Consider the following 18,490-nt stretch of genomic DNA (forward strand, 5'->3'; position numbering starts at 1 on the left):
ACATCCCAAATACAGTAATAAGCATCTGAAGGATGACCAATTAACCGTTGCACAGAGCCTTCCACTGCAGGGCAACGCAGGTCGTCAACATTTTAGTAACTATTGCAATTTAAACAAATAAAGCAAAGAAATGAAGGAAGTTGGGGAGTCTTATTTAATCCAGTCATCAACTCTCCGTAACTGCCAATACGGTCATGGGTGAACATTCTAAGATCGGCTCCCACTGGGACATTCTATTAGCAGGAGAAGGGGAGGAGGGTCAAACCAAGAAGGTATAACGATGTTATAAGGAGGACATAACACAATACGATTAACTACACATTTAATATATTTTGGTACATTATAACACATCTCCCTTCATAATATATGAACATACCCAACCCTTGATGTTCCCCAACTTTTACTAGTATGTTACCACTCCACACTTGTCCATTGTCTAATTTAACCACATTTTTATTCACTCTTGTGGTGGGCGAAATTTGCTTTGAAACAATTGCTCTTTAGTGAGCCTCGTAACTAATACAGTATCACCTATTTTCCAGTTTTTTTTTTTTACTCTATGTACTTGGTCATACCAATTTTTGGACTGGATCTGGTGTTGTTGAACTATCTTATGTGTTTGAGGACTATAAGTTTCCCTCCACCCAACCATACAAGGCTCAATTTTGGGCAAGGCTCTCTCTCTCTCTTTAATACAAACAAACAGAGATACACCAGTTATGAGGTTGGGTGATGTGTGGTACTACCATATGCAGTCACGTAAGAATTGGTCTAAATCTTGTCCATTCACAACAAGAGTTTAATGTGCTCCTTGATGATACAATTTGTTCTCTCCATTAAGCCATTGGCTTTGGGACAGTAGAATGCAGTTTTCGCTTTTATTTATGTCCAATTCTTGTAGGGATTCCTTTATTGCCAGGGACGTGAATTGGACACAATTGTTCATAACCAAAGTAGCACGAATTCCTTCACTGCTAGACACTTCTTTCAAGAATTCAATAAGTACATTAGTAGTTGTGCGCAGAATAAACTTACACATTATCCAATGAGAGGTGTAATCAATAAGCACAATCATAAATCTCCTAGGAGCCCCCATATTCTCCATAGGTCCTATTATGTCCATGGACAACTTACTCCATGGCACCTTACGTACTTCTACTGGGGATAAAGGCACTTTAAGCAAGATTTTAGTCTTGTCACTCTTGGCACAGCTAATGCATTCTTTAACTTTTCGTTCAACCATTTAATTCTTTTTTGGAAACCAAAAGCTGGTCCTTGCTTTACTCTCTATAATACTCCTACCGAGATGTCCTTCATGAGCCAAATCAATAATCTTGTTTCTAAGGTCAAAATGTGGTATAACTTTTTCATTACGACAAATGTTGTATTCCAGTATATTTAACTCTTGTGTTCATCATCGACATCCCTACACTTGTCTGGCCATCCATTTACAATCATGTCCTTGAGTATGCCCATATTGCTCTCCTCCCATTCATTCTTTGTATTAGCAGGCAACTGAACAGCTAAAATGGGGACATCTAATGGCTCATCCAGCACATCATGTTCCAGAGGTGTTCTTGAGAGGCAATTAGCAATTTTGTTTTCTCAACCCGGTAAATATTCTACTTTGAAACAGTAATTTTCCAAACCATTTAGATATACAAGGATACTACAGTGTGTCCTTTTGACAGAGACATACATGTAAAGGGTTTGTGGTCCATACGAATAGTGAATTTTATACTCCATAGATAAAATGTGAAATGTTTCACAGCCCGGAAACAGGGCAGGGCCTCCCTTTCAATTACAGAGTAATTACATTCAGCTTTGCTTAAATAGCGAGATGCAAAGGCTATAATGGTTTCAACACCCTGCCCTTTTGGAGATAAGGTAGCACCCCAGACCTTTATTGGATACATCAGTAGTTAGAAAGGTTTTTTTCTTAGGGTCAAATGTTCCTAGTGCAAGTGAAGTAATTATCTCTTCTTTTAACTTGTCAACAATTTCACTATGGTTTGCCTCCCAAACAAATTCCTTCTTTTTTTTTTAACAGGTCACGAAGACACTCACACATTTCAGGAAAATTCTTTACACATTTGGCCACGTACTCAATCAGACCCAGAAAGGATTTTAATTCCTCCTTATTTTTTGGGTACGGGGCCTCTCTAAACGCCTGAATCAAACAGTTTTTTGGTCTTAACTCTTCCTAAGATATTGTGTGACCAAGGTAATCTACCAAGGTAACTCTAACCATGCACTTGTTCTGCTTTACTGTCAACTCAGAATCCATCAATTTATTGAACACCTCCATTAAAATATGGTCTTGTTCCTCAGCCTATGATCCATATATCAATATGTCATCTTGGAAACAAAACGTATTTTCTGTACCTGCCGAAATCTGATGCACTATCTTCTGAAAACTGCTGCGGCAGAAGCTAGACCAAAAGGCATCCTCACAAACCTGTACGCCCCAAAAGGAGTGGTAAATGCAGTAAGCAGTCTTGACTTTGGATGGAGCTCCACTTGATGGTATGCTATGGAGAAGTCAATTACAGTGAAAGATTTTGCATCACTCATGGTGCTCAACATATCATTTATGAGCAGAAGGAGAAGTCTCTGCACCCATATGTTCTCATTTAAACTCTGCAAGTCCACACAAATGAATACCATCCCAGCCAGTCTTAGCTGCTATGACAAAGGGAGGAAACCATTCAGAAGATTCTAAAGGTTATATGACACCCAACTCACATAACCAATTTAACTCTTTTTGTAAAGAATCTCTCATCGTAAGTGGAAAAGTGCATGGTTTATGCACAATAGGTTTAGCTCCTTGTCTCCCCTTTATTTTATGTTGAAAATCTTTTAACAGACCAAGATAATCAGAGAATAAATCTGGCTATTCTTCACGAATGTCAGATGCACCATTACCGCAATCTACAAGTAGAACTTGATCTTTGTTATTAGAATCTAATATGATACCCAATTCCTTCTGATGTTGCCATCCTACCAATGTTTTCCCTTTTCCACAACATACACTTTACCCATAGTGGATCTGCCTTTAAATTTGACATGCATTTTAATAATGCCTTCCTTTGTAAATCCCTCTGGGGAGATAGCAGGTTTACACATAGCAACACTCCAAATATTTTCTCAAAATCTGCTTGGTTTAGTAAGGTGAATGAGAACAAGAATCTGCAAACATGGCAAGGGGTTGTTATTAAGAAGTACTGTGCATTTTGGATAATTGGGACTGGAGTCACTTCCTTCACTTGAAACATAAATTTCTGAAATTGTTCTCCCTCACTGGTGATAACCTTTATCTGATTACTGTCACCATCTCTACACACCCTGGCAAAATGTCCCCTACTATTGCACTTCTTGCATGTAACTGCACGAGCAGTCTACTGTAAATTGTTTGCTAGTTGGTTACTGCTACCACATCTAAAACACTTGAAACCTCTACTCTCTTTAAGAGCTTTAGTAACATTTACATCCTTGGCTTTAACTTTGCATACTTCTTTCTCTGCTACACTATTCTGTACACTGGCTACTACTTCACTGGACGTTTTCATTCTTTAATACATTTTGCTGTATGCTCTATAGACTGCAATATACTAATCGCCTCTCTCAATATGGGATTCTTCGCTAATAATTTCTCTTCAATCCGACTATTATTGATTGGTGCACCTAAGTAACTGGTCTCTCACAAGCGGATCATTAAGGTCACCAAAATCACATAACTTAGTCAGACCTCAACGCCACCACATAGTTAGTCACAGACTTTTGTTTGCCTTTTTTTTTTTGCCTTGAACACAACTACAAAATTTGTGTTCAAGAACTACATTTATTTTGTCGCCAAAATGAATCTCCAATTTCAAAAGGGCGATACTAAAAACATCTTGGTCTTCATCATCCTCTAATTCTAGATCAGGCAAGGTCTCAAATGTTCAGACCTTGTACACCTAAATGACGTAATAAAATTTGTTTCTTACGCAATAGCAGAAACCCTTTCATCCTCAATGGCAATTAAATATGACTCAAGTCTTTCCAATTCATTTCTGGTTCACCAATCTCATTCAAATAGGAAGGCGGTTGACTCATAGCTGGCGCCGCCATGGGGTAAAAAGGAAAGAACAAGATGCTGAGAATACTATCGAGGAGATGCAATGCCACTGCGGCAAAAGCTTGAACCATAATACTATATAACTGTAAAGGCAAGCCAAGTCACACTTATAAATAAAAATGCACAAAATCAAGATATACAAGTAGTCTTGAAGGTATAGGGTGTGTGTATCACTGTGGAATAAGAAGTATTGAACCCGGTGGCAGAGGGTTCTAGGCCAGTTGCGTGTGTGTTGTGTGCGGAGCTCAGTCTTTAGCTGCACCCAATAAAATTTCGCATTGTATTTTAACTTTGTGCACTTTGTCAGGCCCCCGCTCCCCTAGCCCCGGTCCGACACGGCTTGGTGCCGATTGATCGGAGGGCTGACGGGGTTGCTGGGCGCCATCTTGGGAGTCTCCTCCCAGGTCAGCGCTCTAGTTTCCTGCGCCTCTGACCTCTTAAGCCCCCCTCATGCGCTCGCGCAGCGGGCACGCCGAAGGCGTGCCAAAGGCAAGCCCGCTGCGCCTGTCCGCGGCCGGCCGGGGCTATGGGCTATGCACTATGCCCGTTTTATTACCTATTCTGCCGCTCAACTCCGTTCCTATCAGGCTCCCTGGCCACTTTACCCAGCCACCCTTACACGGGTTACTGAACTCAGCCTGGCTCGGAGAAATCCCTCATGCTCTGTCCCTGTTTCCCTTCCTTCCCCTGCCCCTTCCTCTCCCGCCCCTCCCTCAAATCTTCCCTCTACTGATCTCATACCTACTACCCTGGTATATCTCCTGAACACTAGGTCAGCAGTCAAGCATCAGCTTGAACTGTTTAACCTTTTGGAGTCACATAACCCAGACCTTCTGTTCCTGACAGAAACGTGGCTCCGCACGGACTCACTCCCCAATATCTTGGCAGCACTCCCCCCCTATTTTATCCTCCGTGCAGATCGACCTGAGGGAAAGACGGGGGGGTGGGGTCGCCTTGATCGCCCGTAATAACCTTCACTTTCAGGTACTTCCTTCCCCTCCCATATCTGCGGTCGACTATTTAGTCGTACGCTCTGCCTCCTTCCGGACCCCTATCACGTGTGTGTTAATTTACCGCCCACCACAACCCAGTCCACACTTTATTCCAGCTATCCAAGAAGTACTTGCTACTCTAGTAGTTAATAATGCTTCAGTATTGGTCCTAGGGGACTTTAATTTTTGGCCTAATGACCCGGCGGAAGATGCCACGTCTAGAGATTTTACCCAGCTTCTCCTCAGCCTCAACTTTGTTTCTCAGGTTCACACTCCTACCCATTCCCGAGGTCATACCCTAGACCAAATATGGACTTTAAACATCCCAGTCACTACTCCCATTGTTGCGCCGTGTGCGTGGTCTGACCATTCTTTGATCTCTTTTTCTCTAGACCTCAGCCCTGCTAAAAACACCTTCCTCCCTAAGAACACCTGGGCTAGGAACTGGAGCAGCGCAGATGTCTCCTCCCTGTGCGCCTCTCTGTCAGCCACTTGCCCCGATTTAGAAGGATCTACCCTGCCATCTCAAACAACCATCCTAGACGGCTGGCTCTTGAAGGCCTGCGATCAAGTGGCCCCTATGAAGCGTGTTACCATCAGAAGGGCCCACCTGGCCAACAAATGGTTCACCTCCGATCTTAAAGAAAAAAAACTTGAAGTACGCCGAGCAGAACATGCTTGGAGGCTTGCTTATTGCCCCACCCTTAAAATTCGTTATACCTCCATCCTTAACGAATATAAAAGCCATCCTTACCGCCAAGACCGAATACTTCTCGGGCAGGATTCTTGCAGCTGAGAACCAGCCAAAAGAAATCTTTGCCACAGTTCAAGAGCTGGCGTCCTCCGACAGGACATCTTCTAAGACCCCCCTGTCTCAATTTTTTTGCGACTCACTCAATGACTTTTTCATTGAGAAAGTCGCACTAATCAAGGCCAACATACCCCCTCCTTCCCCTACCTTCCGTGATATCTTGCCATCACCCAATAAGTCAGTTTGACTCACATACCCCCACTGACCAAAGAAATTTTTCTTTCTCTGTTAACTCGGGTCAAGTCAGGTTCCCTTGCTGACCCCTGCCCAGCCCACGTGCTACGTACGGCCTTCTCAGATTGTCACACGCCCCCCCTTGCCCTTCTTAATGATTCACTTAGGCGGGGCATTGTCCCCGCCACTTACAAAGCAGCCACTATCATCCCCATTTTAAAAAAGCCTGGAGCTGATCCATCTTCCCCTCTAAACTATCGCCCCATTTCCCTTCTCCCTTTCTTGGGCAAGGTCCTTGAGTCGTATGTCACCAAGGTGCTCAGCTCCTTTGTCGAAGACAGCGGCTACCTTGCACCGTGTCAGGCAGGTTTCCGGCCCCGACACTCTACCGAGAAGGTTGTCGTCTCGGTTATAGACGAACTAAGAGAAGGGCTGGATTCCAATACTTCTCAGGCCCTCATTCTCTTAGATCTGTCCGCCGCTTTTGACACGGTTGATCATTCCATCCTTCTTTCCCGTGTCAAAGCGGCGGGCATAGGGGGCCTGATGTTGGTCTGGCTCAGCTCCTTCTTGAGCGAGCGTACCCAAGCAGTCCGCCTGGCTGATTTCACTGCCTCCCCACTTAAGGTCCAGTGTGGTGTCCCTCAGGGATCCTCCCTCTCCCCTTTATTGTTTAATCTGTACATTTTCCCCCTTATTTCTGCACTTCAAGAGATGGAGGTCACGGTGTATAACTACGCCGATGACCTCCAGCTCATCTTTAATCTCTCTCACTCCCCCACCAGTGTCCACAATTTCCAATCCGTAATGTTATTCATCAGGGACTGGATGAACTCTAATCACCTAAAGCTAAGCCCAGATAAGACCGAGTTGGTCCTTACCGGGGGCAGCCGCAGTCCCTGGTCCCCCATCTTTTGGCCACCTTCCCTAGGTTCCCCACCTTCACCGTCACCTTCTGCCAAAACACTTGGGATCACGCTAGATCAACACCTCACACTTCACGCCCAGATCAGCTCTGTAGTTTCCTCCTGTTTCCTCACTCTTCGTACTATCCGCAACATTTCTCATTTTTTTTCTCCCTCTGCACTAAAACTGATTCTCATGGCGATGGTTCTATCGCGACTGGATTATGGGAACATTGTGTATAACGGTGCTCCCGCCAGTGCCCTTCGCCGCCTCCAGTTGGTGCAAAATCAGGCGGCCCGCCTGATTTTTGGGTTACCTAAATCTTCTCATATCACCTCCACACTCAAATCACTTCACTGGTTACCCATTAAAGAACGGGCCCTTTTTAAACTGGGCTGTACAACCTTTCAGGCCTTAGCTGGGTCCGCCCCCGCGTTTATTTCCTCTGCCATCACAGTCTGCCGCCCTGGCAGAGAGTTACGCTCTTCCACCAAGTCCCTCCTTTCTGTACCCCGCTTTAAGAAAAGTAGGTCGGGTGGCTCGAAATTCTCTGTACTTGCCCCTACCTTTTGGAACGCACTCCCCATAGCTGTCAGATCCGCTCCTTCCTACATTGAGTTCCGAAAGGTTCTCAAAACGTATCTTTTTCACCAAGCCTTCCCATCCTAAATTCCTATGTCCCTTCCCCGGATCCTCAGCTTCCCCCCAGCGCCAAGAAACCGCATGGTATATGTGCGCTTTACAAATTTCTTTAAATTCAAATATAATCCCAGAAGATAGGTCACAGAATATGATACACCAACAAAGCAGTCTATAAAGTATCAGGTGTTTGTATCACAGTGTGATCATTTAATAATGCTCTGGACCAAATGCAGGTGTGTGTATCACTGTGTGAAAATGCACACAACAATATTGAATGAAGAGGAATAAAGTCTTGAAAACAAAAGCGCAGTTCGTACCGGTAATGGCTTTCCAAAATGGCGCTAGAAATGCCCCTGCAACAAAGAGCAGCCGAAAACCGTCTACTCACCGGAGTAACCAATGGGGCATGCAGTAATACACAGACAAATATCAGGAACAGAGCAGCCGATAAGCCAGACAGCTCATCGTTTGAGCATCTGATAGGACTAGCCGCTCTAAAGAAACGTTACGGCAAACCTCGAAGCGAATATGTGGAACTCCGGCAATAGTGGGCGTGTACTTCCTCAGGGAAAACTCTCCTCCCACTTTAAGGAAAACGCACGCAGCTTATCAGAGCTAAGGGCGTGTTCTTCCTGATGAAGTTTACACTGCACCAGGAACAGCTGGTCCGCTGTTAAAGGGTACAGAAAGGGTGCAGCAGAGACGCTGAACTTCATTGGGTGAAGGAAAGGGATACTGTTCGACTCTCACCGCCACGGCGAACGCTGGAAAGCCGGTCCACAATGGAGAGATTACCAAAAGGGGAGTGGACTGGACCGCTCCATGCTCAGAGATCGTCATCAGTATTGCCATTTAAGAAAATAAAGCACAGGAAACGAAGGAGATTGAAGTGCCTTCTTTAATCCAGTCATGCACTCTCCTTAACTGCCTAAACAGTCAATCGTGAACATTCTAAGGTAGGCGCCCAGTGGGACATTCTATTAGCAGGGGAAGGGGAGGAGGACCAAACCAAGAATGTATAAAGATGTTATAAGGAGGGATAACAAAATACGATAAACTACACATTTAACATATTTAGGTAGATTATAACAGTAACTTTGAATCCATTTGAGTAAAAAACCATCAATCAATCATTCGTAAAGCGTGGCAAATCACCTGTGAGGGTCTCCAGGTGCTGGGTTTGCTGCTAGCATAATGGTAGTCCATTCATTCGAACAGCCAGGTATAGAGTCCTTTTCTGAATTGCTGGAGCGTTGGGGTGGTCCTGAGGTGCAGGGGAAGGTCGTTCCAAGCTTTGGCCACCAAGTGTGAGAAGGAGGATCCTCTGCTGATGCTTCGGCAGATCTGGGGTGTGCGCGAGGAAGAGGGAATCAGATCGTAGGCTTCTGGTTGGTTGGAAACTCAAGAGTTTGTTGATGTAAGCTGGTCCTTTGTTGTGCATGGCTTTGTATGCGTGGGTCAACATCTTGTACTGGCATCTCTTCTGAATAGGGAGCCAGTATCGCTTCTTGAGGTGCGGTGTGACCCAGGTTCATCTGCGGAAGTCCAAAATGAGTTTCCTTGTTGAGTTTTGTATTTCTGTTATCTCTTCAGGAGATCTGCAGCCATACCAACATAACATGCACTCCCATAATTCAGCCTGCTGGTGACGAGGGCCTGCATGACAGTCCTTCTGGAGTTGACTGGTAGCCCCCTGAAGATCTTGTGGAGCATACATGTGGTGTGGAAGCAGGCTAATGAGACTGTTTACCTGTTTCTTCATGGAAAGCTTGCTGTCCAGGATGATGCAGAGGTTGTGGGTGTGGTCTGTTGGAGTGGGGGATGGGCCGAGTTTAGCAGGCCCACCAGGAGTTGGTCCATGGAGAGGTGCTGTTCCCACAGATGAGGACTTCTGTCTTGTCCGTGATGAGCTTGAGACAGTTGTCCGTCATCCAGTTTCTGACGTTCATCATACATCAGTGGGAGCTAACTCTGGTGATGGAGGGGCCTTCTGACAGCGAAATGATGAGCCGGGTGTCATCGTAGGAGATGATGTTGAGTCCAAGCGATTTGCCGACTCTAGCTGGGGGTCAGGCACATGTTGAAGAGGGTGGGGCTCAGGGAAGATCCTTGAGGAGCGCCGCAGAAAATCTTCTTGGGTTCCGAGGTGAACGGTGGGAGGCTGATTCTCTGAGTTCTTCCGGTGAGGTAAGTGGCGATCTATTCGAGTGTCCCTCCCTGGATTCTAATGTGGTGGGGTCTGTTGATTAAGATGTGATGGGAGATGGTGTCGAAGGCGGCTGATAGGTCCAGGGGGATGAGGGCTGCCATTTCGCCACAGTCCAGGAGGGTTATAATGTCATTAGTTCTTTGGTTCTGCTGGGTCGGCGGATGATTTTATTCAGGAGGAGCCTCACTTCAGCGTGTTTCCAGTCATCAGGGAAGGAGTCTGAGGTGATGGAGGTGTTTAGGACTTTCTTTAGCTAGTCGACAATTGCCTTGCTCCTGAGGTTGAAGACTTGGTGGAGACAGGGGTCGGTGGGCGCACCCCAGTACACAGAGTCCATGTTGGAGATTATGCATGCCTTGGGAGAAGGTCCCATTGGGTGATCAGGCATTCGAGGGTCTGAGCAGGCTGATGCTGTCGGCGGTGGTGGTTTGGGGTTTGTAGTTTTTGTAGATGACCGATCTTGTTGTGGAAGGAGGACTCTGCCAAGGTGTCACACAGTTCTTGGGAGGGGGTGATGCAGGTCCCGGCAGCTGCAGGGTTGGAGAACTCCTTGACAATGGCGAAGAGCTTCTTGCTGCAGTTTGTGCTGGCTTCCAAGTGGTCTGCTAGGGCGTCGTTCTTTGTTTCTTTAAGGAGGCGGTGGTACTGGTGGAGTGCTGTTTTGAAGGTGGCATGGTCTCATGTCTCTTTGCTGGTACACCATTTCCTCTCTAGTTGCCGGCAGTTGTGTTTGGTGGATTTCAGCTCTGCAGTGAACCAGCTGGCTCTTCTGGCTGGTCTTTAGGATTTGACTGACTTGGCGAGGGTGACTGGGTCGGAGCATTCAATGATCCATTTGGAGAAGTTCTTTGCCGCCTGTTAATGGTTGATTGTGTGTCTGGAACAAGTTCCAATGCACTGGAGTTGTGCTGTGGTGGACTTGGTCAGCATGGTGGATGCAGTCGTCTTTGCGATGTCTCCAGCGTTGTTGGTTGCTACAGTGTTGCAGGAGACGAGACAGTGGTGGCATGCAAATTATCTTACAGTTGAGCGGTGCAGCAACAACAATTGTTGTTCGGCATCCGGGGTTTCAGGGCTCGGAGTTCAGTGGAGGAGTATCTGTGGGTGGTCGCAGGGCCAAAGTTCCGGGCGCAGTCCAGGCACGGACAGGCTTGCGGCCTCTGTTTAGTAGGTCCTGGGAGCTGGGTCGCGGGAAGCAGGTGGGTGAAACGGGCTGGAAGGAGCATGCAGAAAGGCAGCAAATTGGTAAAATGCCTCCTAAGGCGGTGCAATAAAAAGGCAACAGCTACAAGCTGAAAAGAAAGCAGAGGCACCACGGGAAAGCACCTCCTAAGACAGAACTTTAATAAAAATCCTGTTTATTCAAATAGATCGGTAGATTAATGCACCAACTGCTTATGAATACAAGTAGCATGAAAAAGACAAGCACAAATCCTTGTTGGGCTGGCTCAACCTTTTATCCCTCAAGGTGATTCAGCAAATTAGCGCTACACAGCAGAACAGTTCTATATCAGCCACTGTTACGTCAAGCCCTGTAATTAATGAGTAAAACAAAATTAAACTGGAATTGGACAACAAAAGTTTTTGCTAGCCCAAATCTACCGGAGCCAAAAGGACCTCTTGAAAGTAGCGAGAGGCTACAAAAAATGCCCCACATGAAGCATGCACACTGTCTGTTATTTGTGTTGTAATATCAGCAATATGTTCACATAGGGTTGACCCATACCCCTGTGCACATTCGTATGAACCGGAAGGCCACACATTCCATTACAGTATTACAGGCACGAGGGTTTATGTATTCACTGCAGAGATTTTTATGCAGCCTTCATGGTTGGCTTCTTAAGATATCTTATGTATCATTTGTAGGTAACATGTTCCAAACCAATGAGATAGCTCAGTAGGATTAAGTATCTACTGCACAGATCAGTGTGTAAACTTCAAAAGACAGGCTCCAGTCCCACTATAATAATTTTGTGGGAATTAATGCATCCACAGTAGATATCTGTAGCCTGACATATTAGCAATCCCAGTGCAGACTTGTGGGCGCAAACCAACCACTTGTCACAAGTTCCGATCTGCAGCCATCATTTGGTGTAAGCCAGTTGTGAGGTGGGAATTTGTTCCACATCCTTGCTATGAAGAGGGAGAAGTCTTAACTTCCAGTTTTCTCTTTTCATAAATCTTGTTTTTGAGCCTGGTTTTGTCTTAACTCCTTAAATGGTGTTCACTGTTTGAGTTGGTTAGTTTTTTGTTGAACTGTACTAGTGTCATAGTTCTTGCTACTTCATACATGGTAAGGCAGATTACACAATTTAAGGCCACTTTTTGGGTTGTGTTAGCCAAGAACTTTAGATTTTACTAAAAGTATATGTATAAAATACTTGTAGGGTTTCTTAGACATTCCTCTTCATCCATAGGTCTTTTATTGTGCCACCCATATTCTTCTTCTGCTTACTGCAGCATACAGCATATGGCAGTGGTAAACCCACTTCAGCCATATCCAACTAAACTTTGAGTGACAACATTATTCCCTTATACAAGGAGCACAGCCACACAAAGGTAGTTCAATTAAGTGCCAGGGACCTTTATGGGAATGTGTGGTTTGGTGAAAATATTTATTTTCTTTGATTATGATGGGCTACTGCTGCAAAGCATTTTGAATGTAAAAGATGTTTCTTATTTAATATGGTGCTCTGTTGCTGCCAAAGATGGAATGAATAGGTAAGAAATATTTAGTGGTACAAGAAATGGAGGCACTCAAGTTATGAAATATTTCAAATAATTTGATTCGGAATATTATCTATTAAAACTATTGTTTTTAAACCAAATTCTTTATCAACATTTGGTGTATAATCAATGGACCATTTTGTCTTCTATTATTCAAAACTTTCATGAGCGAATACTACCCCCCCCCCTCCCCCCCCCCCCCGATAGCAGTTGGGCTCACTTCGCTTGTTTGGTGAAACTCAAACCATTCACACACCATATCAGTTTTAAAAGTCACCCGCTGCTACTGACCAGAAGGTTTAATTTATAAAGCAAATTAGGCGCACAAATGAAACTTGGGTGTACAAAGAATGTAGTTAATGGAGAAACACTTTTCCTTCGCTGAATCAATAAGTGCAGAATTTGCGCTTGTAAATGAGATTTTCTCAAACAAGTATTCTGTCACTATGGCCGAATTTCTGTGACTGCAAAAATAGCTCAGTCACATTCAGAAGTGTTCAAGGTGAGTCCACTTGCAAAGTTGGGAGGGGAAACCTCCAAAATGTACACATACATGTATAGTATTACATTGCACATACTTAAAGGGTTGCAGAAGAGAGTGCTCCTGGGATGAGCCACTGTCGCACATTCCTGGAATTCAATTTGAATTCCATGAAGTCAAAAATGTAAGCAAATCACAGGCATGTCACTACTTGCGAACATTTACAACTTTTAAGTTGGGAATTCGGTGAATCATGCCCAGTGCTCACCACAATACAATGCTTTCCAGGAAGTAAAACTTGCTGTGCGCTTGGAACTTTGGGGCTTGATGAGGAAATCACTTCTAAGTGTCAGAAGACTGGCACCGCTTCCCTTCAAGTGACTCCTATCTAAAGGTAATTACAACATTGGAATGTTGAGTGCTCCATTGAAAACAATGGAGTTCTCCGGGCTTCTAATGGCCGGTAGAAGCCCGGAGCATCAACATTCCAACCCTTCAGACTCCGTGAGGCCTTTGTTTTACAAATTAGAACATTCTGCTCTCTAGGAGCGGAATGTTCTAATAGCCTTAGAGCCTTCCATAGCAGGCTCTACTGGCCATTAAAGGCCTGCTCCCTTGTAAAAGGCATGATCCAAAGCAGGCCTTTAATGGCCAGTAAAGCTATAATATAGCCTTCTAGCCCGCCGTAGCGGGCTATACCGGCTAATAAAGGCCCGCTCCAGAGTTAAAGGCCCGAGCCGAAGGCGAGGGCCTTTAACAAGGGAGTGGGACTTTAATAGCCAGTATAGCCTAGCTACGAAGGGCTAGAAGGCGATTAGAACATTCTGCCACTTTAGGGCAGAATGTTCTAACAAATAAAATAGGCCTCTCGGAGCCAGAGGGGGTTGAAATCCCCTCGGGCTTCGAGAGGCCTTTGTGAAAACATTGGAATGTTGCTTTGCAGGCCTTTACCGGCCCGTAGAAGCACAGAGCACTCCATTGTCTTCAACGGAGTGCTCCACATTCCAATGTTCTAATAATGTGCAACAATTACTACCTTAATGACTCTCTTTCAATTGACTTGGTGTATACTACATATATATCACTCTGCCTTTAAATCAGTTTTTCAAATGTAGCAGTTGGGGAGGTGGGGGGGGCACCAGCCATGCTTACTTTAGTGACTCAATGTACTTTTGACAGGAGACTCACTGTAGGCCTCCAACTCTGGATCAATGAGACCACCTTGTACACCAATGGGCCAGGGACTGTTAAATAATCATCAGTGCAAACTACTTACGCAGTAAAACCATTGATCATGTGTGCATATTTGAGCAAGACCAGATCAAGCCAGCCACATCTTCGCTTCCTGCCAGTGGTTACTCCAACTTCATGGCCTCTTGTCTGAAGAATATCCCCAATTTCCTGAAAAAAAATAAAAAACGCAGAGACAGAATTTAAACGTACATCAAAATACGAAGCAACTACATTTATTTTTGGCAATCAGAACATAGGAATCCTCCCTTCTCGAAATTTTGTTCACTTATTTTAACATCTAAACCTCCGGTTTGTGATACGATGAACCTGCTATCAAGAATACTCGAAGGAATTCAATGTGTAGCCCAGGCCACCTTCAGTTTTACTGTTTATTTTGAAACAATTTAGCAACCCAGGGCAGCACACTACAAGTAATGTAAGCAAAATATTTGTACACATAGATAAATAGATGTAATCTAATATCTTTAAATACTTGTACATCGCATGACAAGGTCATTTAAATGCTCTTAGAATGCACAATGCTGGTCAACAGGGCATTGGTGGTGCCCCAGGCTCTTCTAGCTGTGCTAGTTGATGCTAATGGGAGAGAGAAGTCTTGCAAACCAGCCCCCTAAGTACCACAGCTTATTTTACTTGGCTGACAGCTGTTATGTCTAGAAGGCCCACTGGTATTCCTTAATGGGTTAACATGTCTGGGAAAGAAACATACTGCAGTCCTCAGTCTTAACATATGGATTGGGTTTGTAAGAAAACTGATTTCACAGGGAAAACGCTTATTCTGAGTCTATGAATGCTCTAATTGTTAATTGGTGAAGGGATCATGGAAAGGGGATGATGTTCCTTGCAAGGACCACTTTCATTGGCCCTATCTTATTACCACCTGTCAGTTTGAGATTGAATGTTATACCATAAAGGCAGTGTAACTCTTGAAACTCCTGTGGATTAGCTCTTTCTCTTCCTCGTAGAACTTTTTTAGCATGTAGGTTTTAAGGGAGGGGGCAGGTTTTAGAGCTCAGGGCGGGGGGCCAGGGGGGTAGGTTTTAAGGGAGGGGGGCCGTTTTAAGGAAAGTAGCTGGTTTTAGGATACAGAATGGGGGGTTGGGCTTGGATTTAAAGTAGGGGCAGAGTTTTAGGGCTCAGGATAGGGGGGAAGGGGCAATTTCCAGGGCAAGTGGGCAGTTTTTAGGGCTCAGGGCAGTGGGGGAGGGTCAGGGTAGGTTTTAAGGTAGGAGCAGAGTTAGGGCTCATGTGAGAAGTTGGCCTGATGTATGATGTCTCCAATTCTGGGGGCACCTTGTATCAGTCCAAACAATCCCTTATGGTGATGGTTGTAAGTCAACCTTCAAAAAGCAAGCTATCCTAATGGTAGCATGGACTAAGCAGCCTAAAGGCTTAACTCAAGAGGGCATGTGAAGCCAGCTGTTTTACCATATGCAATCCTGTAATATCAAATGAAAGGACACCACACAAGTTATATATTATAACAATATATGTATTTATTACTAGAATAATCCCCTGTACTCTTTATGAGTATAGAAGCACAAGCGTTTAAACAAAAGCACAGTATAACATATGAAAGTTGCACAATTATGGATGAGGACGGTGGCCACTCAAACCATATATCAAAAAAGTGGTATAAGTATCACCTTTCGAACTGTGGACTACACTGGACTAACAGCAGTTAGGACGGGAGTAGCCCGGGGGAATCGGGTGCTGCGCTAAAAGCACACGCATGCACCAATGCAAAGTCAATGGTGCGTAAAAGTTATCGAGTTACACTTTTAAGAGTCTTCCGACTGGAATAGAATTACCACACTTTAAACTTAGACACTAGAGGTGTAAACCACTACAGGAGCACCGGTATTAGATCGTTACCTCACCCACAGGAAGCGGGTGAATAGGTGCCAAAGTGTGTCGGGTTTTGTCGTGTAGATCTGTGGAGCCTGGAGATGCAGATGCTGCAGGCGGCCAGTAGAGAAGAGACCGGTTGGATCCAAGGGTGGATCGAAGATGTAGAGTACCTGAAAGCAGAGGGGACAGAGTCTGGGTCACTAGCCAGTGACCGGGAAGGAACCAGGAAGGAACCAGGCAATGTCGGGCGCAATCAGGTGCTTGACGGGAAGCTTGTCTCCGCTGCCACGTGGACTCTGGGGCATCGAGGATGTCCAGGAGTGGATCACAAGCTGTCCCACGAAGGCTCTCGGTGTCGGCTTCCGGATTGGAGTTAACAAGCCTTGGCAAGTGCAACCCACGCAGGATTGGAAGATCGCTTCTTGTTCGGACCAGCAAGGTCAGATAGATTGCTCCTTTTCAGGGGAGCGAGGGCCAGTCTGGAGCAATCAGACCAGCAGTGTAAATTCAAAGGATCGTCGGTATTGGGGCCACTAGCCAACGGGCAAGCGGCCGGACCAACGCGTCGAGCAGGAAAATGCAAAAGGGCCCCACGCAGCACTCGGTGAGTGTGGAGGGGAGATCTTCGGTGAAAAAGCTGCTTGGGGCTGGGGCTTTTCAAACCCCAATGCACAGCTTCGAGGGAGCCTCGGGAGCTGCACGGTCAGCACTTTGTAGTTTTTACAAGATGGCCGGCTCCACGCTTCACGTCGCCTCCACGGGTCTCAGATTCGCTGGGACTGTGGATCGGGCTGTTAGAAGTCGAGGGGAGCTGGTCTTGTCGATCTCTGTCGCTCGAGTTCCGGCGGAAACTGCAACAAAGCAAACGGTGAGGCGCTGGATGGTGCCTGTTTGCACAGGGTGGTCACTCCTTGATCACAAGGGAGATTCTTCAGTCTTCCACGTCGAGTGGGATGTCGAAGGGTCCAGAGTTCTCTATCAAAGTTTCAGTCAGGATAATCTGATGTGCACCAGCACAGCTCCTACCTTTAGTCCAAATCAAGGGGCTGGATTACCTGCTAGGTCCCTCCTATGGGTGGGACCCAGCAAGGGGGTGGTTACACCCCTTTCCCTTTGTCCAGTTTCGCGCCAGAGCTGGGGCTGGAGTGCCCCAGAACCGGTTTGACTGGATTTTGCATGGGACACCTTGTGTGCCCCAGGCAGTGTCTAGTTTCTTTCAACCCTCCCTGCTCCAATCCACTATCTCCTGTCTGGGGTGGTGTAACACCTCCTTGTGACAGGAAACCCTTTGTCCAGGCCTCCCCTGCCAAGTTTCGGTCAGCAGCAGGAGGCCAGACTTGTGTCGGGGCAGCAGCATCCATTTTGTGATGCTGAGGCTCTGGTTAGATTTTAACCGCGTTTAAGTAAAGTAACATGTCTTCTCCCTCTAGAAGGGTGGAATGCTACCCCCGTCGCCAGAACTGGAGAGGGGGTAGTATTCCAAAGTGTATGACACCAAACACGACATGTTTTGATAAAGCCAAACCAAAGTCAGCAATAACCGCGAGGATTATAATGCACTTAGGAGTATATAGTATGGCAATATCCTGGAACAGCAGTAAGGAAATGGTTCCGAACACTGCAGACAGGCTCAGCTCATGCTAGAGCACTATCTCACATAAAACCAAGCACTCTGCCTCCAGGATTGTTAAGGCCTGCCATAGGAGTGACTTATAGGTATATATGTGTCCAGATATAGGTTTAGACATAGGTATACTACATCTAAGCAAGGGGTGATTACACGACCTTGCCCCAGCTGAGTGATCAGCCAGTTGTGTCAGTTTGGATGGCCAGCCAGGGGTGGCAAAAGATATGCTGCAGCCCCTGGTAGGCCTTGGATGCACCTATGCCCTGGGCACCTATAGTGCACTGTACAGGGGCTGATAAGGTGTCCAATACCAATTTAGTTATGCAGCTAGGGTACATGGAGTCAATTTTAAAGAGAGAGCAGATAGCCTGGGGCCCTGAATAGCAGGGTCCCAGGCCAACTAAGTCGAAAACCAGCTAAACACAAGGCAAAAAAATCTGGGGTAACCATAGTCAGGTATCCACCTTCCTACAGCTCAGAACAAGGGGCAGTTTTCGGGGCGGCTGACGTTTTTAGGACTTACTTCAGGGGGAGTCGGATAGTTTAAGGTTTTAGGAGTGGGGTTGTATTTAGGGCTTGGGAAGGGGGGGGAGGTCGGGTTATAGGAAGGGGTCTGATATTTTAGGACTCAGGGCGGAGAGGCTAGGGTGAGAACTTAACCACATATCCCTTTACAAAACATGCCTTTACCACAAA

At 45.7% G+C, this 18,490-nt stretch overlaps 1 protein-coding gene across 1 annotated transcript in view; it reads right to left on the reverse strand.

The window, feature by feature from the left end:
- Nucleotides 1-18,490, reverse strand: part of ADSS2 (adenylosuccinate synthase 2) — a 379,820-nt gene that overhangs the window by 38,495 nt on the left and 322,835 nt on the right. Inside the window, exon 10 of the mRNA XM_078648576.1 lies at nt 14,339-14,463. Within this exon, the coding sequence (XP_078504702.1) occupies nt 14,339-14,463 (125 nt within the window). The remainder of the gene's footprint in view (nt 1-14,338; nt 14,464-18,490) is intronic.

This window comes from Lissotriton helveticus, chromosome 6, assembly GCF_964261635.1.
Source record: "Lissotriton helveticus chromosome 6, aLisHel1.1, whole genome shotgun sequence".
NCBI classification, from domain to species: domain Eukaryota; kingdom Metazoa; phylum Chordata; class Amphibia; order Caudata; family Salamandridae; genus Lissotriton; species Lissotriton helveticus.